Source organism: Daphnia pulex, chromosome 7, assembly GCF_021134715.1.
Source record: "Daphnia pulex isolate KAP4 chromosome 7, ASM2113471v1".
In the NCBI taxonomy this organism is placed as follows: Eukaryota; Metazoa; Arthropoda; class Branchiopoda; order Diplostraca; family Daphniidae; genus Daphnia; species Daphnia pulex.
In genome coordinates, this window is record NC_060023.1 from 3,691,112 (window position 1) to 3,715,017 (window position 23,906).

General features: G+C 37.6%; 1 protein-coding gene and 1 long non-coding RNA gene across 4 annotated transcripts; one reads left to right on the plus strand and one right to left on the minus strand.

Moving 5' to 3' along the window:
• Nucleotides 1-2,034: 2,034 nt before the first annotated feature.
• On the minus strand, nucleotides 2,035-5,581 carry LOC124197741. Of its 3 annotated transcripts, XM_046593275.1 has the most exons (10): nucleotides 5,115-5,581; nucleotides 4,748-5,009; nucleotides 4,520-4,685; nucleotides 4,311-4,456; nucleotides 4,114-4,227; nucleotides 3,818-4,035; nucleotides 2,977-3,750; nucleotides 2,730-2,840; nucleotides 2,448-2,666; nucleotides 2,035-2,366 (listed from the first exon to the last, which is right to left on the minus strand). In XM_046593275.1, exons 1-7 carry the CDS (start codon nucleotides 5,366-5,368, stop codon nucleotides 3,471-3,473), a joined length of 1,440 nt encoding a protein of 479 aa, XP_046449231.1. In that variant the 5' UTR covers nucleotides 5,369-5,581; the 3' UTR covers nucleotides 2,035-2,366; nucleotides 2,448-2,666; nucleotides 2,730-2,840; nucleotides 2,977-3,470. The 3 variants fall into 3 exon arrangements, with proteins under 3 accessions (XP_046449231.1, XP_046449229.1, XP_046449230.1); XM_046593273.1 differs by having other exon boundaries at nucleotides 4,311-4,685; nucleotides 5,115-5,579; XM_046593274.1 differs by having other exon boundaries at nucleotides 2,730-2,904; nucleotides 4,311-4,685; nucleotides 5,115-5,579.
• A 1,640-nt stretch (nucleotides 5,582-7,221) lies between these two features.
• On the plus strand, nucleotides 7,222-8,087 carry LOC124196677. Its single transcript, XR_006875787.1, has 3 exons — nucleotides 7,222-7,357; nucleotides 7,421-7,507; nucleotides 7,593-8,087. It is a non-coding gene; the product is annotated as an uncharacterized LOC124196677 (long non-coding RNA).
• The last annotated feature ends 15,819 nt before the right edge of the window (nucleotides 8,088-23,906 follow it).

Below are 23,906 nucleotides of genomic sequence, written 5' to 3' on the forward strand. Positions count from 1 at the left end.
CCGGAAGCTACTGCAGCATTAATAGAAGCCCTCAAGAATAAACGGACGTTTCTTCTCGATTCTCCAAATGTAAGTAAACAATTTCTTCAATAATTTAAATAAGTTTTGATGTAACTGTTTTATATTTTTTTCGTTAGGTCGAATTTGTAAGAAAGTATTCTTCCAAATTCCTACATCAAAATCTTTATGGATTTCTGACAAGATTTGTTGGCACATCGTTTACAACGACATGTCACAAAGAGAATCAACTTTATCATGCGGTTTTGACCGTTTCTGGTGAAGAAACTTCATTTCACAGTCATGATGTCCTAAAAGGAAATGCTGAACAGGTCGTGCTATTACGTTATGTAAATGATCTTTGCACGCATCGTTACATGACATGGTAAGTTGAATTTCTTTTTTGTTTATTATTCAAATATTAATCTTTTATATTTGAATAATTTGTAGGTCATTCAAACCAGGAACCAGATTTGAAGAATTTAAGAAAAGAATGGAAATTGGATTGGCCGAAATTGGCAATTATCATCCACATATTGCCGTCCTGCAATTGGATAAAGTTTTTCGATCACCGGCGATGAGATGCGAGGAGACGCCTAATGTAGGATTCCCGCTAGGATCAGTCCCACGTTACAGATGCAAGTTGGAAATCTTCCCACCTAACACATGTAAGTTATATATTAAAATTTAATTAATTAAAACTTAACTAATTAATGTATTTTTATTTTTAGTTGATCGTTACGTAGAGATTGCAGAAGCACCACAAAAACAGGAAGCCAAGGTGGAGGCATACACAAAAATGGCCGTCAAGCTATTTAAAGCTGGAGTACTTGCACCCTACCGCCCACTGTTATCAGCGGAAAAAGAATGTGTCGTCTTGATCAAATTGATCAAGACGACTGAAGAAACAACAATGATCGAGACATCGCTGAATAGTCTTCAAGAGATCATCAATGTGGCCGGCGACAAACTTCGGGACTCAATCTGCAAGGACATATTGACAACTGTAAAATCACTGTTTTCAAAACAAGAACGCAGTACGCGTTTGGAAGCCGGTAGGTGCATGGACAGCCTTGTCCGCCACTTGCCGGCCGAAGATCTGCAAGCTCTACTTCGGGAAGCAAGTGACGACGATATCCATGAACATCAAGATCTCATCTGGACTATCAAGGAAGTTTTGTCAATTAGGTCGACAATGAACGAATTGTTACATCGTCCTGCTAACCCCAAGCCATGCAACATCGTCCTGCTGGACCCCAAGCCATGCAACATCGTCCTGCTGGACCCCAAGCCATGCAACATCGTCCTGCTGGACCCCAAGCCATGCAACATCGTCCTGCTGGACCCCACGCCATTCAACAACGTCCTGCTGGACCCCACGCCATTCAACATCGTCCTGCTGGATCCCACGCCATTCAACAACGTCCTGATGGACACCAAGCCATGCAACATCGTCCTGCTGGACCCCAAGCCATGCAACAACGTCCTGCTGGTCCTCCAAATGTACAGCAGCAACGCCAACCCGGACCTGGTCAGCAAGCTATGCAACAGCAGCGTCCAAATGCTCCTACGACTCCATTTCCGCAAAGAATGGCCCAAAGACCTGGTGCGCCCCAGCAAACACGTCAACCCTTATCCCCCCTCTTATCCTCTTATCCGTTTTGGTTGTGTTTCAGTTTTCTCATAAAGTTTTTTTGTTTTCTTTTTATTGCAGGGCACTAGTCGGCCGACGCATTATCGCGTTCTCTGGGATGATAGCAAGTTTCAGGCTAACGACATTCAGATGCTGACATATTACATGTGCTATCTATTTACCCGATGTACTCGCTCTGTGTCGTAACCAGCCCAAAGCTATTATTCGCATCTTTTTGCTTTCCGTGGACGCCAGTACTATGACAAGTAAGAATTCTGTACAACCTTTTTTTTAACAGAAAGAAATCTTCAAGCTGTGTCTTCAACTGCTCTGCAGACTCATATCGATTCAACCCGGAATTTGAGTTTCATGTTTTTCGTTTAGACTTAAACTAGTCGCTTATATTTCTTTTCACGAGCTAATTTTCTTATTCACTTTTTGTAATATCTCACATTTTGGTGTGAACTAATTTACAATTTACGGTTACTTTTGGGGAGTTTGAAGAATGCGAATTAACTGCTGCGAGAATCAGCTCAGTGAAATCTATTTCGTTCCGATTCAGCAATGCAGACCAAATCTTCTCGGAAACCGTGCATTTTTCTAGCGTTCTTATCATTTCTTTTACGGTTTCTTTTGAATATTCGTTGTGTCCTGCGTATTTGATGTTCCACAGCTCATCAATAAGTTCCTCGTCGTCGTCGTAATACGTGCTGCTCCATTCTAACTCGGAAACAATCTTCATCAAATATACACATCATTAAGAAATAATGAGGATTAAACATGCAAAGCTATTATCTGCTTATAATGAATAAAATACCTCAAGTCTATGTTGCTTTACACTTGATTTACTCGATTCAGGATCCTTATTCCTCTGACTAGAAGTCTTTAACAGCGGGTTATTATGCGCCTGCGTATTGATGATAGGGAACAAGTCGAGTAAATGAGACGAGAAGTAAGGCACAAGAAATGTTGGTGCTCGTTTAACCAGCTTGTACAAGCGATATCGAGAAAGGCCAGAAAGATAAAGCGAGTGGATCTGCATCATACAAACACACGATAATGGCATAAAATCTTTAAAAAAATACAAAGCTACACAAACCTCTTTAACATAATTTTTGATCCCATCGTATTCAGATGAGATGCCTTCCTTAATTATGTTTACGTATTCTTTGTCTGGGTATAGATCGTCGCATGTAATGTCAGGCTTCAACTAATATTTCGTAATAGTGTTATGCATAAGGTAAAGTAATAAACGCAGCATGCAGTTATTTTTACTGATCATTTGGCGTGGTTATAGTTTAGACTGTACAAGTTTTTAAAAAATTACTATATTGGCAGACACTTACATTTTTGAACATGCGAAGGGTATTTCCCATTTCTTCTTTCTCCTTCTCAGTAATTGGCATTTCATCATAAACACTATCATACCACTCTTGAAAAATTTGGTTGCTGAGTATTTTTTCGTATAATATAGGCATAACTCTTTTTGTGTGATCGCCTCTGGGAAGTATTAACTTCAAACCATCTCAGAACTGATTGACGAAACATTTTATGGTTCTGTCGTTCGTCAAGACAAAATAAGGATGATGCAATACTAGGACCATCGCAGGGCGTTTTTTAGGATCTTTGTCGGTTAACTTTCGAATCAGGTCAATCAGTTCAGCGTAGTCCATCGAGATTTTGTGGAGTCAAACCCTCAATCATGGATATAATTCGCCAGGAATCATGGGCACTAAAAGGATGTTCCCACTTCAATGCTATTTGCGCAATTATTATTTCCAGAGCGTACACATCACTAGCAAAGGAGGCCGGATAGACACCGTTTTTAGCTTTGAGAAGTTCAGGTGCCATGTAATTTTCTGTGCCATGTAAGTTTCAGTTCCTTGGCGAATCCAAAATCAGCTATTTTGGCTAAAACCAGACGATTAGATTGACGCTTGAGGAGAATGTTGTGTAATTTCAAATCTTTGTGAATTATTCCTTTGTCATGGATGAAGGCAAGCCCAAGAGCTACTTGACTTAAAAGAATTTTTTCATCCAGTGAATCTTTAGGAATTTCTTTCAAGTTTCCTTCGGCGTAATCTTTTAAGGATCCTTCGCATAACTCCATCACAATAAACCTGTTTCAATAAATAATGTAGCTTACTAACTAATGTTATAAGATAATTTTCTGGATGATAGAAATACTTCTCGGAATTCATAGTGACCACATCTAGATATTTGACGACAAACAAATGGCTCAGTTTACGAAGAGTCTTAATTTCTACGTTAAAGTCCTCATCGGATCCTGGCTTGCATTTCTTGCAAGCAGCCAGATATACGCTTCCATCCGTAATATATTCACATTCGAAAAATGTCCCACACTTTCCTTCTCCTAATTTTCTTTTTAATTTAATGGATTTTGGCTAAAAATAAGAAAATTTTCACATAGACTGGTTTAAGTCTATAGCACACTAAGGAAAAAAAATGCAAGAAATTCTTACTTTATAATTTCCCTTGGATTCGGTTGCTGTATGCCAAATGTATTCGGAGAGTAGCTGAGGTGTTTTCAACGCTTTTCTAATAATGGCCGAGTCTTGAGTTTCCCATTCAAGAAACTAATAAGAAAAAATAAAATTTGTATTTAACACATTCAACTTCATAATTAATTGCACATTATTTATTCTATCACCAGACTTACAATGTCTTTAAAGTCGTTGAAATCTTCATCTAAAAACTTCTTCTCATCTAAAGACTCTAACCAATTTTGGAGCTTTTCTGTGTCGCTCCATATAAGATCCACTTTATCTTCCATTAAATCCTGGGTCAACCTAATTCGTCCTTCGTCTGTGCAACGAGTAAAAAAGGGATGTCGAAGAAGTGTTCCCGCGTCAAAACTGTTTGAAAGACTTCTATTAATAAGAAGGCTGATTAAATCCAACGCAAAGACTCTGTGGTTAACATCAATTTCAGTCAAGCTGTCAAGAGTAAAGGGGCCATTGGGTCCAGTTTCTTCTTTGGTGGCAGCAGAGTAGAACAAGCAACCGAGCAGAGGAGCGAGGTTAATAATCTTATCCTTTTATAGATTCTTTGTGGGATTATCCAATTGATTAAACTAACACGGTAACTGTAGTGTACCTCGCACCGATGATAGCTGTATCCATATTCTGTTAGTTTGACAACAACCTGTCTTGATTTAGAATTTTTTTTCCAAAACAGTACATTTTTAGATTTTAAATTTCCAGGATCAATTTTATGGCGATGGAGAAAATCAAGACCGCAGGTTATTTGCCACATGACATCAGCTGATTTGACAAGCGATGCAAAACTTTTGTCAAGGATTCCGCGGCAATAGTCCAGCATTGAACCCCCACACCAATCCATTACCGGGACGAGGTATCTGTGTGAATATGATAATTATTCTTTAAAGTAATTTTTTAAAATAAAAAAATGTACTTGAAAGTTACATTCTTAGTCATTACATTAATACTAAAACTATTATTACCTCACATCGTCCTCTTTTACGTTAGATAATAGTAGGTACTGAATAAGATGTTCGTCACGCAATTGCACCAACTTTTCCCAGTGGGACTTCAAAGATGGCTGATCTTTGTAGCTATCCGAATTGAAAAGCAGTTTCTTTACAGCAACAAATTTACCCTTAAAGTTCCATTTCAATATTCTGCCATTTCTGTCACTTCTGAGAAGGCTGACTGTACAAGAATTGAATGGAAACTCTCCAAAACAGAGTTTTGACATTTTTTATAAGCCGAAAAATGAAGATGAACGTTCACAATTTAGTTATTAGAAAGTCTATGCGTTTTGATCACTGGTCAAGATATTGAAAAAAATAAACTGCCCCATTTGAACAGATAACGATGGATAACGCAATATCAGTTGGCATTTCAAAACCTTATGTTCATCATAATCTATATGTAATACACGTTAGCGTTGGCATATCCAAGCGTTAAAGTTATATCGTTAAAAAAAGATAATTCAAATAAATTCAAAACATTCTTGTGAATTTTTGGAAATTCAGTGCCGTATTATTTTGTGATTTCATCTTTATTTTATTTTTTAGAACCTTAGAATAACCGCACTATATATATGTCGGGCGTATAAAACTTGTGTCATCTTTTCTTCCTAGGCCTAAATAAATACATTTTAAAAACGGTGTGCTCTATACGGCTCTATGATTATGATTTGATTCATATCAATAATTACGGGTTAAGATTGGCTCACTAAGTTTAATCCGAGGTTTAATTAATCAAAAAGAAGGTTATAACAAAAACCGCATAAAAACTGATCAGTTGTAGGGCTATAAGAAAGACATATTATTAAGCGATTATTTTTCTTTATTCTATGGGGTAGTTAGTTCTTCATATTTAACACTTAGCTGAGCCCTGTTTAAATTTTTAATTTTTACTTTTACTGTTTCTTTGAAATTGGCTTATTAATCGTGGGTGACCCCAATCTACTATGGTTGTACGCACCAGCTTAAGAGAAGAGAGACTTTTGATGGTTGAAGAGTGTTTGCCAACACGCACGACCAATCTTGGGTTCGATTTAGACCTTTTTATTTATTCAACAAAATAAATCCTTTTTTTTATTTCGTCTTCCTTTGAGAAAAAATCAAGAGCAATTCTAACGCTTCTTTTGTCCGTGTCTTTTATAGCTAGGTCAGATGTGATACAGAGAGAAAGTCGTTCCAGGCTGACGTATGGGACGATGATTGATGGAGAAAACTAGTGAGGTATGGAGATTTCCGGTTTTTCTTGACTTTCGTTTGCTAGTTGGTTGATCATCACCAATATACGCAGGACAGTTGGGTCACGCAATCCTGGAGATCTTCTTAGACCTACGTACTAAAAATGGAACTGAATTCTCAAAATTTTGTAGATTGACTACGCGGTAGGTTGGGGGTACATGTTTTTTTTTGTGGAATTGTAATAAGGAAAATTTCAATTTCAAAATTATTTCAAAGTACAAAAATAATCACTTGTTGAAGTAAAATTTAGCGGAGGGAATAAACTTTGTGCAATATGCGAATGGCTTATTATTATTCAATCGTAAATAGTTTTGCAATGCCTGTTTTTTTTTCAGTCAAAGCTCGACAACTTCACCATCTAGGATGGGACATTTGAGGTATTTTTTACTAAACCGTTGACGGTTTAACCACGATATAATAGGAAAGATAGTACACTCTCGGCTATCCCCAAGACCGGCAGTGTTTAGTAAAGGGTCCCAAGATTCCCCGCCAGGTTCGCTAGGTTAGTAGCCCCTCGCCTCTCGGAGGTATAGTAAAAATAGGGGTTTTTCGTTCGTAATATATAAAATTACGAATAAATGGGTCCAGAAATTGATTTCATTTAAGCTTTATTTAATTCTCTATCTTTAAATACCTAATTCATCTAGATTTGGCAATTTTTTATATGTTTATTTTGTGCTTGAAATTCACAAATTTTTGAAATTTGCGCCAAAAAAAATCAAATCAAATGTATTTTTTATCACTTATTTTTGTTTATTCTATTTTAAAATATTAAATGCGAATTTTAAAATATAAAAAATGAATTTGAAAATCCATTTCTGGACACATTGATAAATAGTTTTATAGGGCTGTTCGACATCTTTTTTAACATTTGTTGCCATCGTGGCAACGCAGCAACTCATGTATTTTTTGTCTGCTACGAGTGACTTGTTTATTCTGTGAAATATGAAAGTTCGTGTGTTCGGATCACTTTGTTACAGGTATTTGTAGGTTAATACTAACAATTATTGATTATTATCTTACAATTTGTGAAATGCTTACAGGAAAGCCGAGTGGAGAATTCCACAAAAAACATGTTGATTGGGCACCCTCTATAAATGTGGGATCAAATAAGACGAAACAATTTCTAGGTATAAGGTATTGCATTATTCATTTCATGTGTGAAAAAACAGTCCTATATGTTGTTTTAATGAATGAACTATTTTGTCATTACAGATGGTGATCATCAAGTACGTAACAATGTTGCTTTTGACAAGGCTGATACACCTCCATTGATAGATGTTGAAACTGCAACTGAAGTTGAGGATTCTGGTTTTTTGAACAATTTGATACAAGGTGATTTAGTTATGGCTGATAGGGGATTTACAGTTCATGAGGCTGTTACTTTACGGAATGCAAATCTTGCTGTGCCTTCGTTCCTTGGAAAGCAAACACAGTTGTCAAATGTTGAAGTTGAGTACTTTAGAGGCCTAGCAAGGATTCATATACATGTTGAGAGAGTTATAGGGGCCACAAAACAAATATCACTATTTTAGAAGGTCCTCTTCATCGTGCAACACTTTCTGTTTCAAAGGGTGAAGATTCAGCAATAATTGATAAAATTGTTATGGTCTGTTGCGCTCTTTACAATTCGTGTTCATCTGTTGTACCCTTACTGTAGTGTGTTTAGGTGAATAATTGTCATAATAAACCACAAATTTTCAAAAAATACTTGATGTATTAACCTTGGTTAACAGGGGCACAAACAGATTACCATTTTCTTCGTAATAATTTAAACAAACACAACATTTTCACAAATGGATATTTTCTTTTTTACAAAGGAAGGTAGACAAATTGTATCTTTTCACTCACTACTGATTGGTTATATTGGAAAGTGCTGTTCTCTGAACTTGACTGTTACTAGGAACGACCGGTAAGACGATTTGTAACTTTCCCAAATAACGTGTTTTGGCCTCAATACTAAGTCAACTGGCATAATTAGACAGTGACATAGTTAAACACTAACACTATAACGAACTAATATATAAAGAAAACACATCACAACTTCAAAACAACCCCCTTTTCTATCACTATTTTTCAAAAAATTCATATTTCGCAGAACTACACAATTCACTCGTAGCAGACAAAAAATACATGAGTTGCTGCGTTGCCACGATGGCAACAAATGTTAAAAAAGATGTCGAACAGCCCTATATATCACGAACAGAAAAAACCCCTATTTTTGCTATAGACCTTATTAGTATCCAAAGGTATGGGTCAAGCCGACCCATAGCGGCGCGTTGCAGTGTGAAGGGGTGCCGTGAACAGCCGCTTTTTATTTGGCTCGCTCGAGGTGGTTGCTCTACAGGAGTGCATGACAAAAATGATTTCGATTGGTCGAAGTGAATGGGGGGGTTATAAAACCATGAATAACTAACAGAAAAATCGGTCCCGCCTTCAAAAAAATAATTTAAACTTGAAGAAGAAGAAACAATGAATTAAACGAGACTAAGATTGTATTTTTAGGTCGTTTAGGTTACAAATGGGAGAGCTTTTAAAACTTTTCTTTTCCCCATAAGCGCCATGTTAAAACGCGCAAAGAAATTTTTCGACGGCTCACCGATTTTTCAATAGATTTAAATTTTTTTAAACACTAAATTACATTGAAATTAAACAAAAATTGGAACTTATGTTAATCTTGCAATTCTCTTTAACCCTGTATTTTTAAAATAAAAAATTTTTAATAAAAAGACACCATTTAGCAAAAAGTTAATTTTTAAACACATTTTTTAATATGATCCCTTTATTTTTTCTTGGGCGGGTTTTTACACAGAGTAAGAAAACATTGGTATAAATAAAGCTCATTAAAAAATCGCTTTTAACAATTTTTTTTTTGTGAAAATGCTTAAATGACTAAAATGACTAAAATGTACTAATACCTTTGGATACTAATAAGGTCTACACCCCCGAGAGGCGAGGGGCCTATAACCTAGCGAACCTAGCGGGGAATCTTGGGACCCTTCACTGAACACCCGCCGTTTCTTCCAAGAGACTGGGATAGCGCGAGAGTGTACCTTTCCTAATATCGTGGTTTAACGGACGAGCTCGTAGATAACCTTAACCTAAACCAACGTTAACGTGAACGTGAACACAATTTTACTCGAATACCCTACACTAGATAATGATTGATAAAGATAATGATTGATATGCCGATGTATGCGCTAAGATGTATTTTAAATAATTTGTTTTAAAAATGATTATTAACAGGGGTTTTTTATTTTGTTACATATTATTTAGTATTTGTTTACATTAGCATTTCGATTATTTTTACCCATTAAAACACAAAAAATGAAGTGATTAAATTCACGCAGAGATGCGCGATATGGCAGCTTTTCAAATGACCACGAGACATTGCTTTTGCATAACAAATAACTCACGACATTTATATTCAAAGGATAATGCCAGATTTAAAGTTGTCGGAATAGAGTAGGTCCAATGAATTAATAAATAAAAGAGGACCAATGAGCCAAACTATATCGTTTGTTTATCCCTTCATTATTTTCTCTTTCGAAGGAAATTGTGAATGGAAATTTCATACCATCCGTCCGTGAGAAAAGACAAAAGCGGGGAGGGGGGAGAGGCGATTACACCACGTCAAGTGATTGTGTCCTAATCTAGACGAACCAGAGAGTCTCAGGTTACGCTTGTTACTGTTTGTTCTGGTTAATGTTCAGTCCTGGGAGAAAAAACCGCGCTCGGTTAGATCGTTTAGTAAACCAAGTAACTTGAGCCGGAGTCATCAGGATGAGGAAGTTCGTCGTTAGGGCAGTTAGGTAACGTAAACGTTCAATCCTGGAAAATCACACCAGTCTAAAATTCCTCAGATCGCACTGCAATGGTTTCTCATGGCGTGCAGCAATGTTAAAGGAAAACAAACAGCGACATCTAATTCCAAAGTTATAATACAGGAGCTCCGGTACAGTGAAACAGTACAAGTGTGGCGTATTGTGTGATGAGATTCAACACTTGTACGAACAACATTTCCCATGATTTAAGCAGCTTTTTTTTTTATTATTATTTCAATCGGAAATCAACGATGATATCAGACAGAATTCAGGAATTTGCCGCTGCTGTTTAATAAAAATTTTAAAAATTTCATAATTTCTCACAAAGTTTATACTTTGCGCAAACAAAAGGTATACTTATCCTATTATACTTGGACTTATTTCTGTACAAGGTCCAAAGTCTATAATCCTGCACTTCTGCGTCCGAACTATGCGAAAAAGAATCTAAGTTAACTTTTAAATAAGAAAATGCCAGTGGAATCTGTGCATATCAAGTAACAAATCCTTTCCTCGCTGACTAGGAAATTTTCGAAGTAGAAAAATGTATTTTTTTTCTTTTCTATTTATGACGGTTCTGGAAGAGACATCGCGTGAGTTTATCTTTCAGCATCGCCCAGAGATTGTGCATCTCAGTAAAGAGAAGAAAAAAAGCAAACTTTGCTAAAATAAAAAAAAAGCAGGTATATACCACCACCAATGCACAACGCTGTATAAGGGTGTTCGTGTGCGCACTGTTGTGCTACCCGCTCTTCTAAAAAGATAACCATCATGCTGATGCGCTGTGTACTGCAATGGCAGCGCCATTTATTTAGATGTGACGGTGGATGGCTTGTGGACGTATCCCGCTGAGTTTTTCGTCATTTTTTTCTCTTCTTCTGCTCTGTGATGTCATTTCAAAACGAAGGATTTTTGTATTTTGGTATTTTTTAGCCAGCAGGGGCACACACACACACACAACATTTAATGTTAGTTATAGTATTTTTCCTTTTCTTTTGAGACCGGTTTATACCAACACGGAAGAGGGGCGACTATATACGACGAGGCTAAACCAAAAAGATTTACCTGTGATGAAGAGGAACTTGTGAAGTTGGTAAGGTAATGGGGGAGGTGGAGGGGGGAGGGAGAGATCATCGCGTCTCACATATACACAAAAGCGGGGCGCTATTTAACACTGGAGGTAACTTGACGTATCCCGTGTGACTTATAACTTGTTGAGTTTCCCTAACATTTACAACCATTTTGAAGGAAATCCGCATCATCTCAGATTTCAACGACTGCGCTTTTCTCTCTTCAATCTCGGAGGGTTCGAGGTTGGGGGGAGACACTGTATAACGAAAACTACTGTATAAAACAAACACCGACGTGATGAGAACGAGAATCCAAGTAGACCAGATCCTTCGCAGTTTATATATATAATAATTCCGAGTCGTATCATGTTCGGCTCCAATGGTTCTTGTAGTCCTTCTCCTGCACATCCTTATTCACATGTGAAAAGATTTTCCTCCAATTCCAGTTGAATACTCCGACTCATTTTTTAAATATTTCCTTCCATACATATTGCAGTACACATTATTAAAATTAACTTTGATTTTTTTAAGACAGGCCTATAAGTAAAGAAAGCCAAAATAATCTCCACAGCCTTTACCAATTTTCCAGAAAATGCTTTTATTTTGCCTTTTGAATGACCTTTATGTTTAGGAGGATTTCACGTGCCGCACTTGCGGCCACCACGACAGCTCTGCGCCAACAATATGCTGCCATAAATTGTCATCCGCATGATCGCGTATATGCCATGTCAAGCCCACACATCATTAATATTTCACATAAATAATAAATCCAGATGTACGTGAACGAAAAAAAATGTAAATCACTTTAAAAAAAACGGCAAAAGTTCAACGAAAAACCAGGTACCGCGGTACTTAAATAATTTCAAGAGAAGAAGATGCATTCAAGATTTGGAGAGGCAAGCTGTCCCGCTGCTTTGGTGGTCATTGACGTTTATTTTCCATGTCAAAGGACAAGTACACACACGACTGTCTGTGATTTATATATCGAGTCCAGCCCCTTTGTGTTGTGAACGGTACTTGTCGTTTTTCTGGAAACAAGCCAGATACAACATCCGCGTCTATATGATATGCATGAAATGGAAATAAACTATTATTATTATATGTTGAATGACTGTGTTCTGTTAGATACTCCCATTATCGCTGATGCTGAACTATGAAGCAACAGCTCATCGCATCTAACCCCCCAAAAAATATGAATAAGCGAATTTATTGAATGTACCGATATATTCTTTTTTCATTTCTTAGAAGGAGAAGGGCGTTCTGATTTCTATTATGTTCCTGCAAATCAACCGCTGGCTTAAAAAGGTTACCTTGCATTGCAAATTTGCAATTAATCTTCGATCTTCACCTTAAACCAGAAATTCTTAATTGAAAAAAAAAAATGGGAGTCGTAGGATATGAACCCCCAACATTTATATTTGCACAGGACGACAAAAATGTGAACCTGATTAAGAATCCCGATCCGTTAAAGAAAAAAAATTCGGTCATTAAGTGAAAAACACCATTTTATAGCACAACATAATATAGCGCCAATAAACGTGTTGAATGCGCAAAAATGGGAGGCGCTACTAGGGGTTTTTATTCTTCTCATCTTATTCTGGTGGCTGGTTTCTATACACAAACAACTTTTTATATAAGCCACGTTAACGTGGTTTTATCTCTTTCAGACTTGCCTTATTCCAATACGTTGCCTTGCGAATGAATATGTCATATATATATTTCGGATACTACATAATCCTTCTACACAACTCACAAGCTGTATGAACATCAAATTCCTCAAAAATGTCTAGGGGGAAGACACGAGAGTTCAACTAGGCAAATTTATTTCTCAGAAGACATAGTTGATATACCTAAACCACTCGGATGTAACGTATGGCGTCTCCTTGGAAAACCAACAAAAAAATGTGCATATAAGTTCACATTGGTTATATACGTCAATAACAAAAAAATATATATATATAAAGTCCCAACTTGGAATTTCTCGCGTGCATATTCGTCTGCAATTTCCCATCGCTCGGAAAAATCTCGGGACAAATTCTTTCGTTATTTTTTCAAATTGTTTTTGTTATAAAAAAAAATACCAATTATACTTGGTAAAAAAAAAATAATAAGGGTGGTGATGGTTGAAAACTTATTTGGGTATTTATTCAGAATGCCAAGTGACTGATGCAGTGCAGAGAAAATCAAAGGCAAAGCACGAACAACTCCCGCAGCATCTCTTCTCTCCACACAGATGGATCGAATCAATCTGAGAAAAAACTCGATCTAACACGGAAGACAGGTCTCTAGCTGTGTGTGTATAGCTGCTTATGTATATATACCGGTAGTTTATACATATATGATATATCCAGTTGATTGCCTCAGATCTTTGTTGGCTTTTATATTCAGCGTGCATATATTTTACATGCCGTGTTTGTGTGTGACTTACTTCTGGGCCAGCACAGTTATTCAAATAAAGTTTTCCAACGAGTTTGCCCCATCGAAAAAGTTGAAAAAAGTTGTCCACGCAAGGTCTAGAGAAGTAAAATAACGTAACAATATTCCAAGTATGCCGAGAGTCTGAGATTTATACATATTCCCGACAAGCTATATATATACATCGATGCTTCTTCCGTGATTGATCCGAGTTGTAGCCAACACAAAAGAAACTGCCTTGCGATGCATATCATATCGAAAAAGATCAGATCGTTCTACGCGAACTAGACGTATAGATCGATGATTTTCATTCCTTCTTCCTGTTATTCCTTTGTTGTCGTATTTTTTTCCCCCACCGTATAACATAGAATTCGATGGCGCCAGATTTGGCAAGCAATCCAGCCAAAAATTGTTATATAAGAATATAAAAAAAAACCAACGTTATTCGTTTAATTATCGGAAATCAGTTTAAAAGTAGCTCCATTTTTTAAACAGATCGTCTAGCGATTATTTCTTATATATATTTACTGTTAAAAATAAGCTAATGTGTGTATACCTGTATTATATAAAGTCGTATGCATGTGGAATATGTCCTCTGCTGCGACCCCCATAATAGAGATCTTTTGACGTCGAGCCTGACTGCCGAGTGCAGTAGGGTACACGTATACGATATATAGCGTGTTGACCTCATGGCGCAACAACTTCCTCCCGCTCGGGGCAACTACTCGGTGCTGTCGCCGTCACCTATCGTTTGATGGATGAGTCCCTTCTTCTTTTTTTCTTCTTCTTTTTTTTTTCTTTGGATAAAGCATGCACGTTCATATATAACTGTTGCGGTCTAATCTATTTCTTCTCCCTCCACCCCGTGTGTGTGTGTGTTGTGTAATATTGACAATAGAAGTTCTATTGCAGCGCAGGGTTGTTGCTGGATGCCTGGGAAAACTAAGCAGCAGAGTTTTTCTTTTTTTTTCTTCTTCTTCTTCTTTTTGAGTGGCATGCACATTTCTCCTTACGTGTTGTGCCCGTGGCGGCTCGTTGATCAACTTGACCCCGGCCGCTCCAGAGTGTGTAGTACAGGTCTTGAGACCAAATTATGCACCGGGAATGGAACTGTGTATTTGCCGTGTAGCGACCGTGATGGATGGGCCTTATGGATGAAGACTATCTTATATATATATGTGTGTACCTTTGGCAAACAAAAATCCTGGCCAGATTTTTTTTTTTTTTGTTTGAATCGACCCCAACCTTTAGACGGCGCTCTCCTCCTCATCGTGCACTATACGTATAACTTATATCTACTTGGTCGTCTGGGTGCTGTACTTTTTATTTATTCACCCGCCCCATTGAAAAATGCTTTCCCACAAGCGACACCGCGCACTATAAACCCTTCGTCAACGCTATCAGTTGAGGAAGAAGTCGACGAGTTTCACCTGTCATATTTTTCAACGTATTCTTTTGTATGTTTATTTTTTAATAGAAAGTGAAACGACAATCTCCTGTTTGAGAAAATAGGTTTTAAATCTTGGAAAAATGACCTGAGTTATAAAATTTTTAACCAGATTTAAAAATGAGTATCCATCAACATTATTGGATTTCATTGCTGAATTTGTTTGGTTTTTAGACGAGACGAGCCAATAAAATATTGATAATAAACTTGAAAAAAAATTATTAAATTAATTCTGCTCTTGGGTTTGAATCTCTACGGGTTCTGTGATTACCGTGCCAATTTTGTGTAAATAGTGAAATAGTTGAATTGATATTCCAGAATGAGGGAAATTTTGTGTGCACAGCGCTGCACACGCGCGTAATAGATTCAGTCTCATTTACTATGCATGAAGAAGTATAAGTATAGGCAAAACCTTCGTATAGGTATCTCTATACCTTTCGTTCGTTTGATCCAATCAGCCTGACATCGATCTCCCTTTCTAATATTTACGCTACACATTTGTAGATATGTAGATTGATATATCGATCAGATCAATAAAATAATCACTAACCAAATCTAATTAAAATGTCTTGTTATTCCATTATCAATCCGATTTCAAGAGATGCCAGCACACTTGAGAGGATGCCGACGCTGTATCTTATTACAACATTAGTTGAGCTCTGGGAATATTAAACCAGTTTTCGTATAGAGAAATATATTAATACAGGTATTAATATAAACATGCTTTACACATTTCAATTGCCGAATAATTTTCTCGGAATAATGCGATCGCATTTCTTCTCCCTTTTTTCATCAAAGAGAATAAATTTACATTCGATTTGAAACTTGGCATGAACAAAATTCCCATTTCTTTTAGTTCATTCCAAAAGACTTTTTTTTTCGACTATAATTGGCAAATGGAGAACCCTCGCATTCATATCTTATTTGAAATCAAAGTCTTTATCTTTTTCGCGTTAAAGTGTAATGTTTTTTGCTGGCGCTCGATTAAAAAGATGACGTTGGTCATCACAGACAAATTCCTCTTCATTTGCCATTATCCTACCAATTAGTCTCAAATGAACACACACAAGATCCGTGTTGAGTCGCCACGAAATAAAACGTTCGTCAAAATTCTTTTCTCCCAAAGGATATTATGCGTTGGGGCTGTGATGTGACGGTGACTGGCAGAAATATGTACTATGCTCAAACGATTGGACGCGTTGATTATATAGGTAGGCTCCGTTAGAGAACATGCTATGTACAATACATTGTGTGTTGATTATTATTATGGAAAAACGAAGATAGTTTTGCTGGATGAACGAGCCTCTGAGAGAGTTGGCGGCTAGAATATCGGTTATGGAGTCATCCATCTTGTTTTCGGGCTAGAAAGAAAAGGAAAGAAAGAAAGAAAAAAAGACGCATGACAAGAATGAAAAGGGAGGCGTCTCTGACATCGGAGATGAGACGACGAGACTTTCCAGCCATTGTGCACACAATACATTTATCTATCTTTATTACTCGAACAGATATACTCCATTGTAAATTGTCGAGGTTTTTTTCTCAGGGTATTATATGTTACACAGTCGTACACATCGTCTGCGATATACGCACCAACATTGAATGGCTTTTAATGAACACAACAACTTGGCCGGTGCTCACGAGGAAGTATGAACAAGTCACAACCAAAAGTGAAGAGAGAAATTCCAAAGAAAGCGAGAAGAATGCATATACATCTACAATACGTTTTGACGAATAAAAAAGGTGAATTCACGTCCGACTCTGATGAAAGCTTGGCCATGGCTTGGCTACAAGAGAAATTAATTCACTTGCACTTCTCACTATTTCTCAAATTTCATTGTGAATATAAGCGGAGACGAAATGGAAATCTAGCGACGACTTTTATATGGTTAAAATACTTCATTATGCAAATGTTTCCCATGCATAAAGTCGAATGTCCAAATTAAATTTCTAACAGAAAGTGAAGTTTAATCAACAATTAAAAAATGCGCAAGTTGATGGGGAAACCTGAAAATCTTTTCCGAGGGAAAATGTTCGTCTCGTTTAACCGTAAAAAACAAAACAAAAAAGAAAATAAAAAGAAAAAAAGGAAGAAGAAGAAAGCCAGATTAACCGGAGGGAAAATTCTTCTTCTTGTCGATTCCAGGCCGGACGTACGTATATAGTGGTGCTGCGCCGCAGCAACTCCTCCCCTATCATGTTCTGGCTCTCTTCTTTTTCTTTTTTTGCCTTTTTTCTTTCATCACAAAACCATTCATCGTTTTGCCTTCTTCGTCGACCTTTTTCTCTCTCTCTCTCTCTCGTTGGCTTCAGCTTCAATCTTTTTTGTTATTTCCCTGGGAAAATAAATCATATTTGATCAGTTGATGAGTTTCGAGATGCTGGGGTTTTGCCATCATCAAAACGCCTCTTCTCCTCTCATCTAAAGAAAACACACCCTACACCACGGGAGGCCGGTCAATTATTAATTACTATCTCTATTAGTTTTATAATTGTGAATATGTTTTAAAAGGTTATGTTATCGCGTTGCTTGTGCAAACAAACATCTTTTTTTTTTCGGTCGGAGTTTATTCAAGAGTTTATTACTAGTTTATTATATTAGTGTACACACAAAATCAGAACTAGCAAATTCATTTTTATTTAACTCGGTGAGCGCCTGATATTTTAAAAATTCTAAACAAGTAAATAATATATCTTTTATTGAAATGAAATCATCGATTCTTTAGTGCGAACCAACGATCTAGTGCAGTAACACTTGATGGCGCGTGTTTCATAATTTCCTGGGAGTGTGGCGCTAATTTTCCCATCGCCGTATTATGCAGCTCGCATATTAGAATTAGAAATTAGTTGACTTGTTTGTGAACAAACCGTCAACATGGAAATATACTGGTGTGGTCACAGAATGAGAAAACGCTCCAAACAGCTGGCCAACAGTGCTGCACCACCTCGTGCGTACCTCATGAATGCGCGTTCATGAAAACGTCAATGAATAGAATTATTGGTATGAATAATTATTTTTAACTGCGTAGTAAATTATGAAAGAACCCCGTTATTTGTGTAAATTCTTTCCCTTTTACAAAGGAAAAGAAAAGGCCTAATAAGGCTTAGATTCCTTTCATTTTTGAAAAAGAAAAACAGGCCAAAATATTCATCTTTAACGAGATAATAACTATCGGTATAAATGAAAGTTGCCCACGGATCGCCCAATCACATTACAGCTATTCAAGCCCTTATGAAAACTTTGGAAAGAGTCATCCAGAACAATATCCTCCTCAGCACAAAGCAACAGGAGAGCCTTCATCAGTCTTTACTTGATTCTGCTTAAATACTGAGAAGAAGAAGAAGTTCAAAAAATTACGTCGACCTATAGGCCTAGAGAAAGTTCTGTACGCATTAAAACAAAGGTGTAACTCTACCTAGGAGTTCGTAATTCTCATTTTACGACTTCCAGACTATTTTTTTATTTTTCACATTTCCAAGATTCAAGTGTGAGAAGATAAAGGAAGTGATAACATTTTTAGACCTAACGTGGCAAATTATTAAATTTACGTTCTAAAAACTTGACGGGTAATTCCGAATTTAACTTGCCATAAAATAAAGGAAAGTGCTTCTGATGATTTTTCCAAGTACACCGTGTAGCCTGTAGTATGAACTCCCACACTTGACTCGGCCGTGTGACACTCTCCTGGATGAAGGTTGCTGGAGCCATTTGGTTTCAGTTTCAATTGGACGTCCTAAAAAGAAAAAGAAATGCTGGCGTGAATGAACCGAGCATTGTCTATTCTTTCTCTTTAGATTCTATTTCAAAAAAATAAATCGACTACAAGGTCAATTCGATGGTGAATAAACAATTTGATATTTCCTTATATTTTCACTTTTGTGTCCTCCCACGTAGTAGACGTTGCTATACACAATATCCCAGCCTCCTGGGGGCACTTACCACCAGCGTTTTAGTTCCGCGACCAATTTGGTGTCTGAAAAAAGAAAAAAGAAAACAAACTCGGAACGCCGCGGCATGACAGCCGGATGAGATGCGTTAAAGTGTGTCCAGATATTTTCTCCTTGGGCCTTTATTTAGCTCGAAGCATTGGCAGCAGCATATCTAAATATACATTTAGAAGATCATTGCCCATGATAGTGCCATCGTAAAAAAAATAAAAATAAAATAACAAGAAAAAACTCTGTATAGAATATTATTACTATTACGATTGTAGGTCGTTTGTTAAGTCCTGAGCCTTTCAAAAATGTAAAAATCCAAAGATCCCTTTAAGGCATATTTCTTTTACATATTTTCCACGCATCGGAAAACAAAACAAAAAACAAGAAAACAAAATGGAAAGAATGAGTGTTGGATGACAACAGGCAGCAGTGCAGCAGCAACTATACACAGCGCTCTGATAGCTCCTGTCGTATGAATCATGACGTCACAACCTATCATCTAGCGCGGGGTCGGTCTTGGGGGCAATTAAGAACTTAGCCGTGAACGTGCGGACGGATTTATTAGGGTATTGTATGAGGGAGCCATTCATCATCGAATGGCATTTTGAATTAGAAATGTTGATTAGTCGGAAATGGAAAGAAAAAAAAAGCAGCAGCAGCAGCTAATAGAGACTAGAGAATAAGACTATCTATCTAGCTCTAGCTATACACAATGCCAACTCTTCATTAAGTCTGAAAATAAACAACTATACACCTAATTATGGAACTGCCGGAATCGAGCATTAGATAATTGGAAGAGCAGAGCAGCACTCTTGTGTATAGAAGTTACTTGTATTACATTTCACGGGCGGATGAAGTCACCGCCATAATTCGTATCCGACACTTGGAACCGAGTGACATGCGGATGAAGTAATTTATTCCAGCCAACACTGTTACACCCAATTCATCATTGGTTGAAAAAAAAACAAAAAAAAAACAAGAAAAGTTACACACACACAAGAAAAGGAATGATACGTAATATATGTTTACCGGTCGATAGAGACATCCAAATAAAAAAGAATGTCGGAAAAAACGACCGGCGTAAATCATTAATTGCTTTGCGAGAAAAAAAAATAAGAAAAATTTAAGAGAAAACCGCAACAAGCCATCTGTTTTATGGAACTAGATACTATATAACGGCCCGATGGGCTTTTACACACACATTTGTGTGTGTGTGTGTGTGTGTGCTTCAATAACAAATTCGTCTGTATACGAAACTGTGGGGTAGTATGTTGTGTGTAACCGCAGTGAAACTGGAAACAAATTTGGTTTCGGTTGGCCAAATTTTTAAATGCCAAAGCCAAAACACGAAGAAGAAGAAGAAGTCCAACTGCTTATAGTAATAAGTCGAGGAAATATATATAACGCTCTTGTTTGAAATAACCACACGCTCGTCGGTACTCGGTAGAACATATATAATTGGCACGGTGGGCTTCGTGCTGGCTTGAGACTAAAAGATCCGCCTTCCGCTGCCATTTCACGACTGGGAGAAATCTATGATACGAAATATTAAAGCCAAGCAATTGCGTTATTTCGGCTGTCTACGCCCTGAGCCATTTGGTTTTTAACGGGGCAGCAGCTGATAAATAATGAAGCAAAGGAGACTCTCGTCACCCATACACACTTTCTTGTTTCTTGTTTCTCTTCTTTATAGAACAACAATTCCAATTGAGAAGAAGAAGAAGAAGAAGACGAGCTCGAGGTGGTTATCTGCCCACCAGTCCCGCTCCCGCCAGCCAACTGAGTCTGGATAATGAGACCAGAATACCCCCTCATTGAAAATGTGGTTTTAAAAAGCAGAAAATAAGAAGAAGAACCCCACACACACACACAAACAACCAAAAAAAAAACATATTTATACAATCCAAGGTTTTTCATTATTAACGAACCGACGAGTTTTGAAGCTGCTGCTGCTGCTTGCACACGGCACACAAACAACTCTAGCTCGCTAGATATCAAGTTTCCACGAAGAGCTAGTTACGGTTTGCCCCTTCTCGACAAAATGGCCATCCCGCGCCATCATGAGAGAAAAGAAAAGAAAAAAGAAAAAAAAAAGTAGTAGGTATAATTTGAAAATGATCTCCAATCCTCTTAAGGCGCATTTAAAATTGTATTAGATTTCCAAACGCGCACTGTTTTGCTTTGCGCTAAGGAGACCTTTGGAACTTCTCCAATGAAGGATGGCTCCTGCTGCTGCTGCGTATTAGATCCATTGAAAGGGGCTTCTATAGAGGATAAATGGAAAAGTGGTGGCATTTTATCGATATAATATCGGGTTTCCAAATATTGAAAGAGTAGACACACATACACAGCAGGAATTACCAGGAGCTCCTTCCGCAATTTGGCAGATTACAATTTAACAGCGCGTATGATAGAGAGAGAGATGTCTATATACCATATTCAGCTGCATTGTTATATTGTGTCTGCTATTACACATGATTGTATAAACTTTGTGTGTCGAGGAAGATTCTTTATATACGTATACGTATATATACCGTCAATTATCAGGTGGAATATATTAGAGAGATGCCGGGGTCGTGATGGCGACCGCGTGATAGGATGATAATGGCTTTTAGCGTGTCACACACACACGTACATGTAGCTACACCGTTAAGATCTCTCTCTCTCCCGTACACTGCTACAGCAATATCACACACACGCTATGGGAAAAGCTTTTTCCCATGCAACCAACAAATTGTCTATAGATTTGGCCCGGCAGATATCATAGGATAAAAGAGCTGGCCTCTCTGGTTTGTGGAGAAGAAAAAACATAACAAGAAATAACAACACAAGTTTTTTTGGGCATATATACTTTGAGATATGTATTAGATTTATACAGACAATTTGAGTGGAGAATGTTTGAAATATTCCGGCCCGGGTATATATCTCGTCGCATCGTTTATCACTCGCAACTATTTCGTCTTTTCCTGGAAAGTGTAAGGACTTTTTCAGCGATATTCCTTGTCTTATTCTTTTTCTCTCGTCTATAATATGTTATAAGACGTTATATTTAAAAACAAAAAAGGCAAAATTCTACGATATATGCACCGATAGTGCTGGGCATCTTCTTTTTTATCAATAGAAACACTATACGACCCGGGGAAAAAGTCAAATAATAAACAAGAAATCTGAACTTTGAATCACGATTCACGACTGCGGCCAAAATGTGTAACGAAAAGAGCTTTTTTCTCAAATTGATGATCTGTCTAGCGCCGAATATTTGTTGAAGGACAGCAACAGCCGAGAGAGTCGGGGGTATACACGAACTTTTTTGATTGGCTGCCCAGTTCAGCTATAGTATATAGTCTGATGATTTGGCCGTCGGCGGGTCTTTTTCGCACGACGAGTGTCTCTCATCTCGTCCTCCTTGACGTCTATTCCTCAACAGGAAGAAAAAGAAGAAAAAAAAAAACAAATTTGAATAATTAATGTAATCTATAAACGTTCTCTTTTTTTTAATAAAAAAAGTAGATTCTTTTTTGAATGGTTTAGACTGCGTTGGAATGAGATTTATTTAGAGTCTCACGGCGCTCCGTCGTTATACACACAGAGCCAACATCACAAAGTACGACGGTATATCTCGTCTGTCGTTTTATATCTTGGCTTTAATGCGCCCTCTGATGCTCTCTCTATTGAAATCCTTGTATGGAATTGGCGAACGGGGCTCTGCTGCTGCTCTTGCTGACGTTATTCCTCTCTCTTTACTGGGAAAAACGGATATTTCTTATCGCTGTAGAAACACATTGAAAAGAGCATCACACAGACGCCAGGACTCAGTCAAAACATTTGCTTCCCTCTTTAGCTTCTCTCTGTGTCTGCATTCATTCCAGCGGCTAACGGTTGGAAATATTCCGGAGAATAAGATGACGGCGTGAAAAAAAAATAACAAAAATAAGAAAATGGCGTTACGCAGTATATAGTGAGAGAATAGACAGTCTAAGGAGAAATTGAAAAAAAGTAGTAGTAGTAGTTTAAATGGAAAAGGAAAACATTGGTTCAATGTCGCCCAGTCACGAAGCGATGGCGTGACGAAGAGCGGAACTTCCGTCCGCCGTTCAAGACAAAACTGCAACAACACACTTAGTGTCGTCCGTCAAGCGGGCCGATCACGAGTTGGGCGGCAATAATCATCCTACCCCCCCATGTAAATCGTTTTCGATGTTATATAAGAGATTGTTACAGCTGAAGCGACGGACGCTGGCCAGCAGCAGCACGACACACTCGCTTCATTCTCCGCCCAGCAGATTGAGAGTTAGACTGCTGGTATTTCGATGGAAAATTCAAATACAATTTGATACATTTGGAATCAGGAATTCGATAGTTTTTCCTTCTGATTTCCTCGGCCATATAAGAAATAAAGAATCTAAAAAAGCCTCTACGGGAAGAGAAAAAAAGGTCTAAGGTTTTATTATTTCTTTCCCTCGCATCGCCTCGCATAGACGCGAGGTTTGAGAGTTAGCCGTAGGCTCTCGTTCTCACCCTATTTTCGTTTTTAGAAATGGGCGAGATGATCACTTCAAGCCCTCGAGATACTATACTACACACAGAGAAATCAAGAGAGAGAGAGAGAGACTCTGTCTATTGTAACTCATAAGGCCTATCCTACTATATACTATGTGTGTATACACAGACCCCTCTCTTTTTTCTTCTTCTCGGTCTATACTCTCCAGGCTATTGCAATGCTGGTCCTCCGGTTCAAAAGACCTTAACGGCTTCTCACTTCCCTTGGAAAGAGAAAAAAAAAATTAAATTAAATCAAATTGCCGTAACGATTTCAAGTTCTGGGTTTCTTATATCTCCC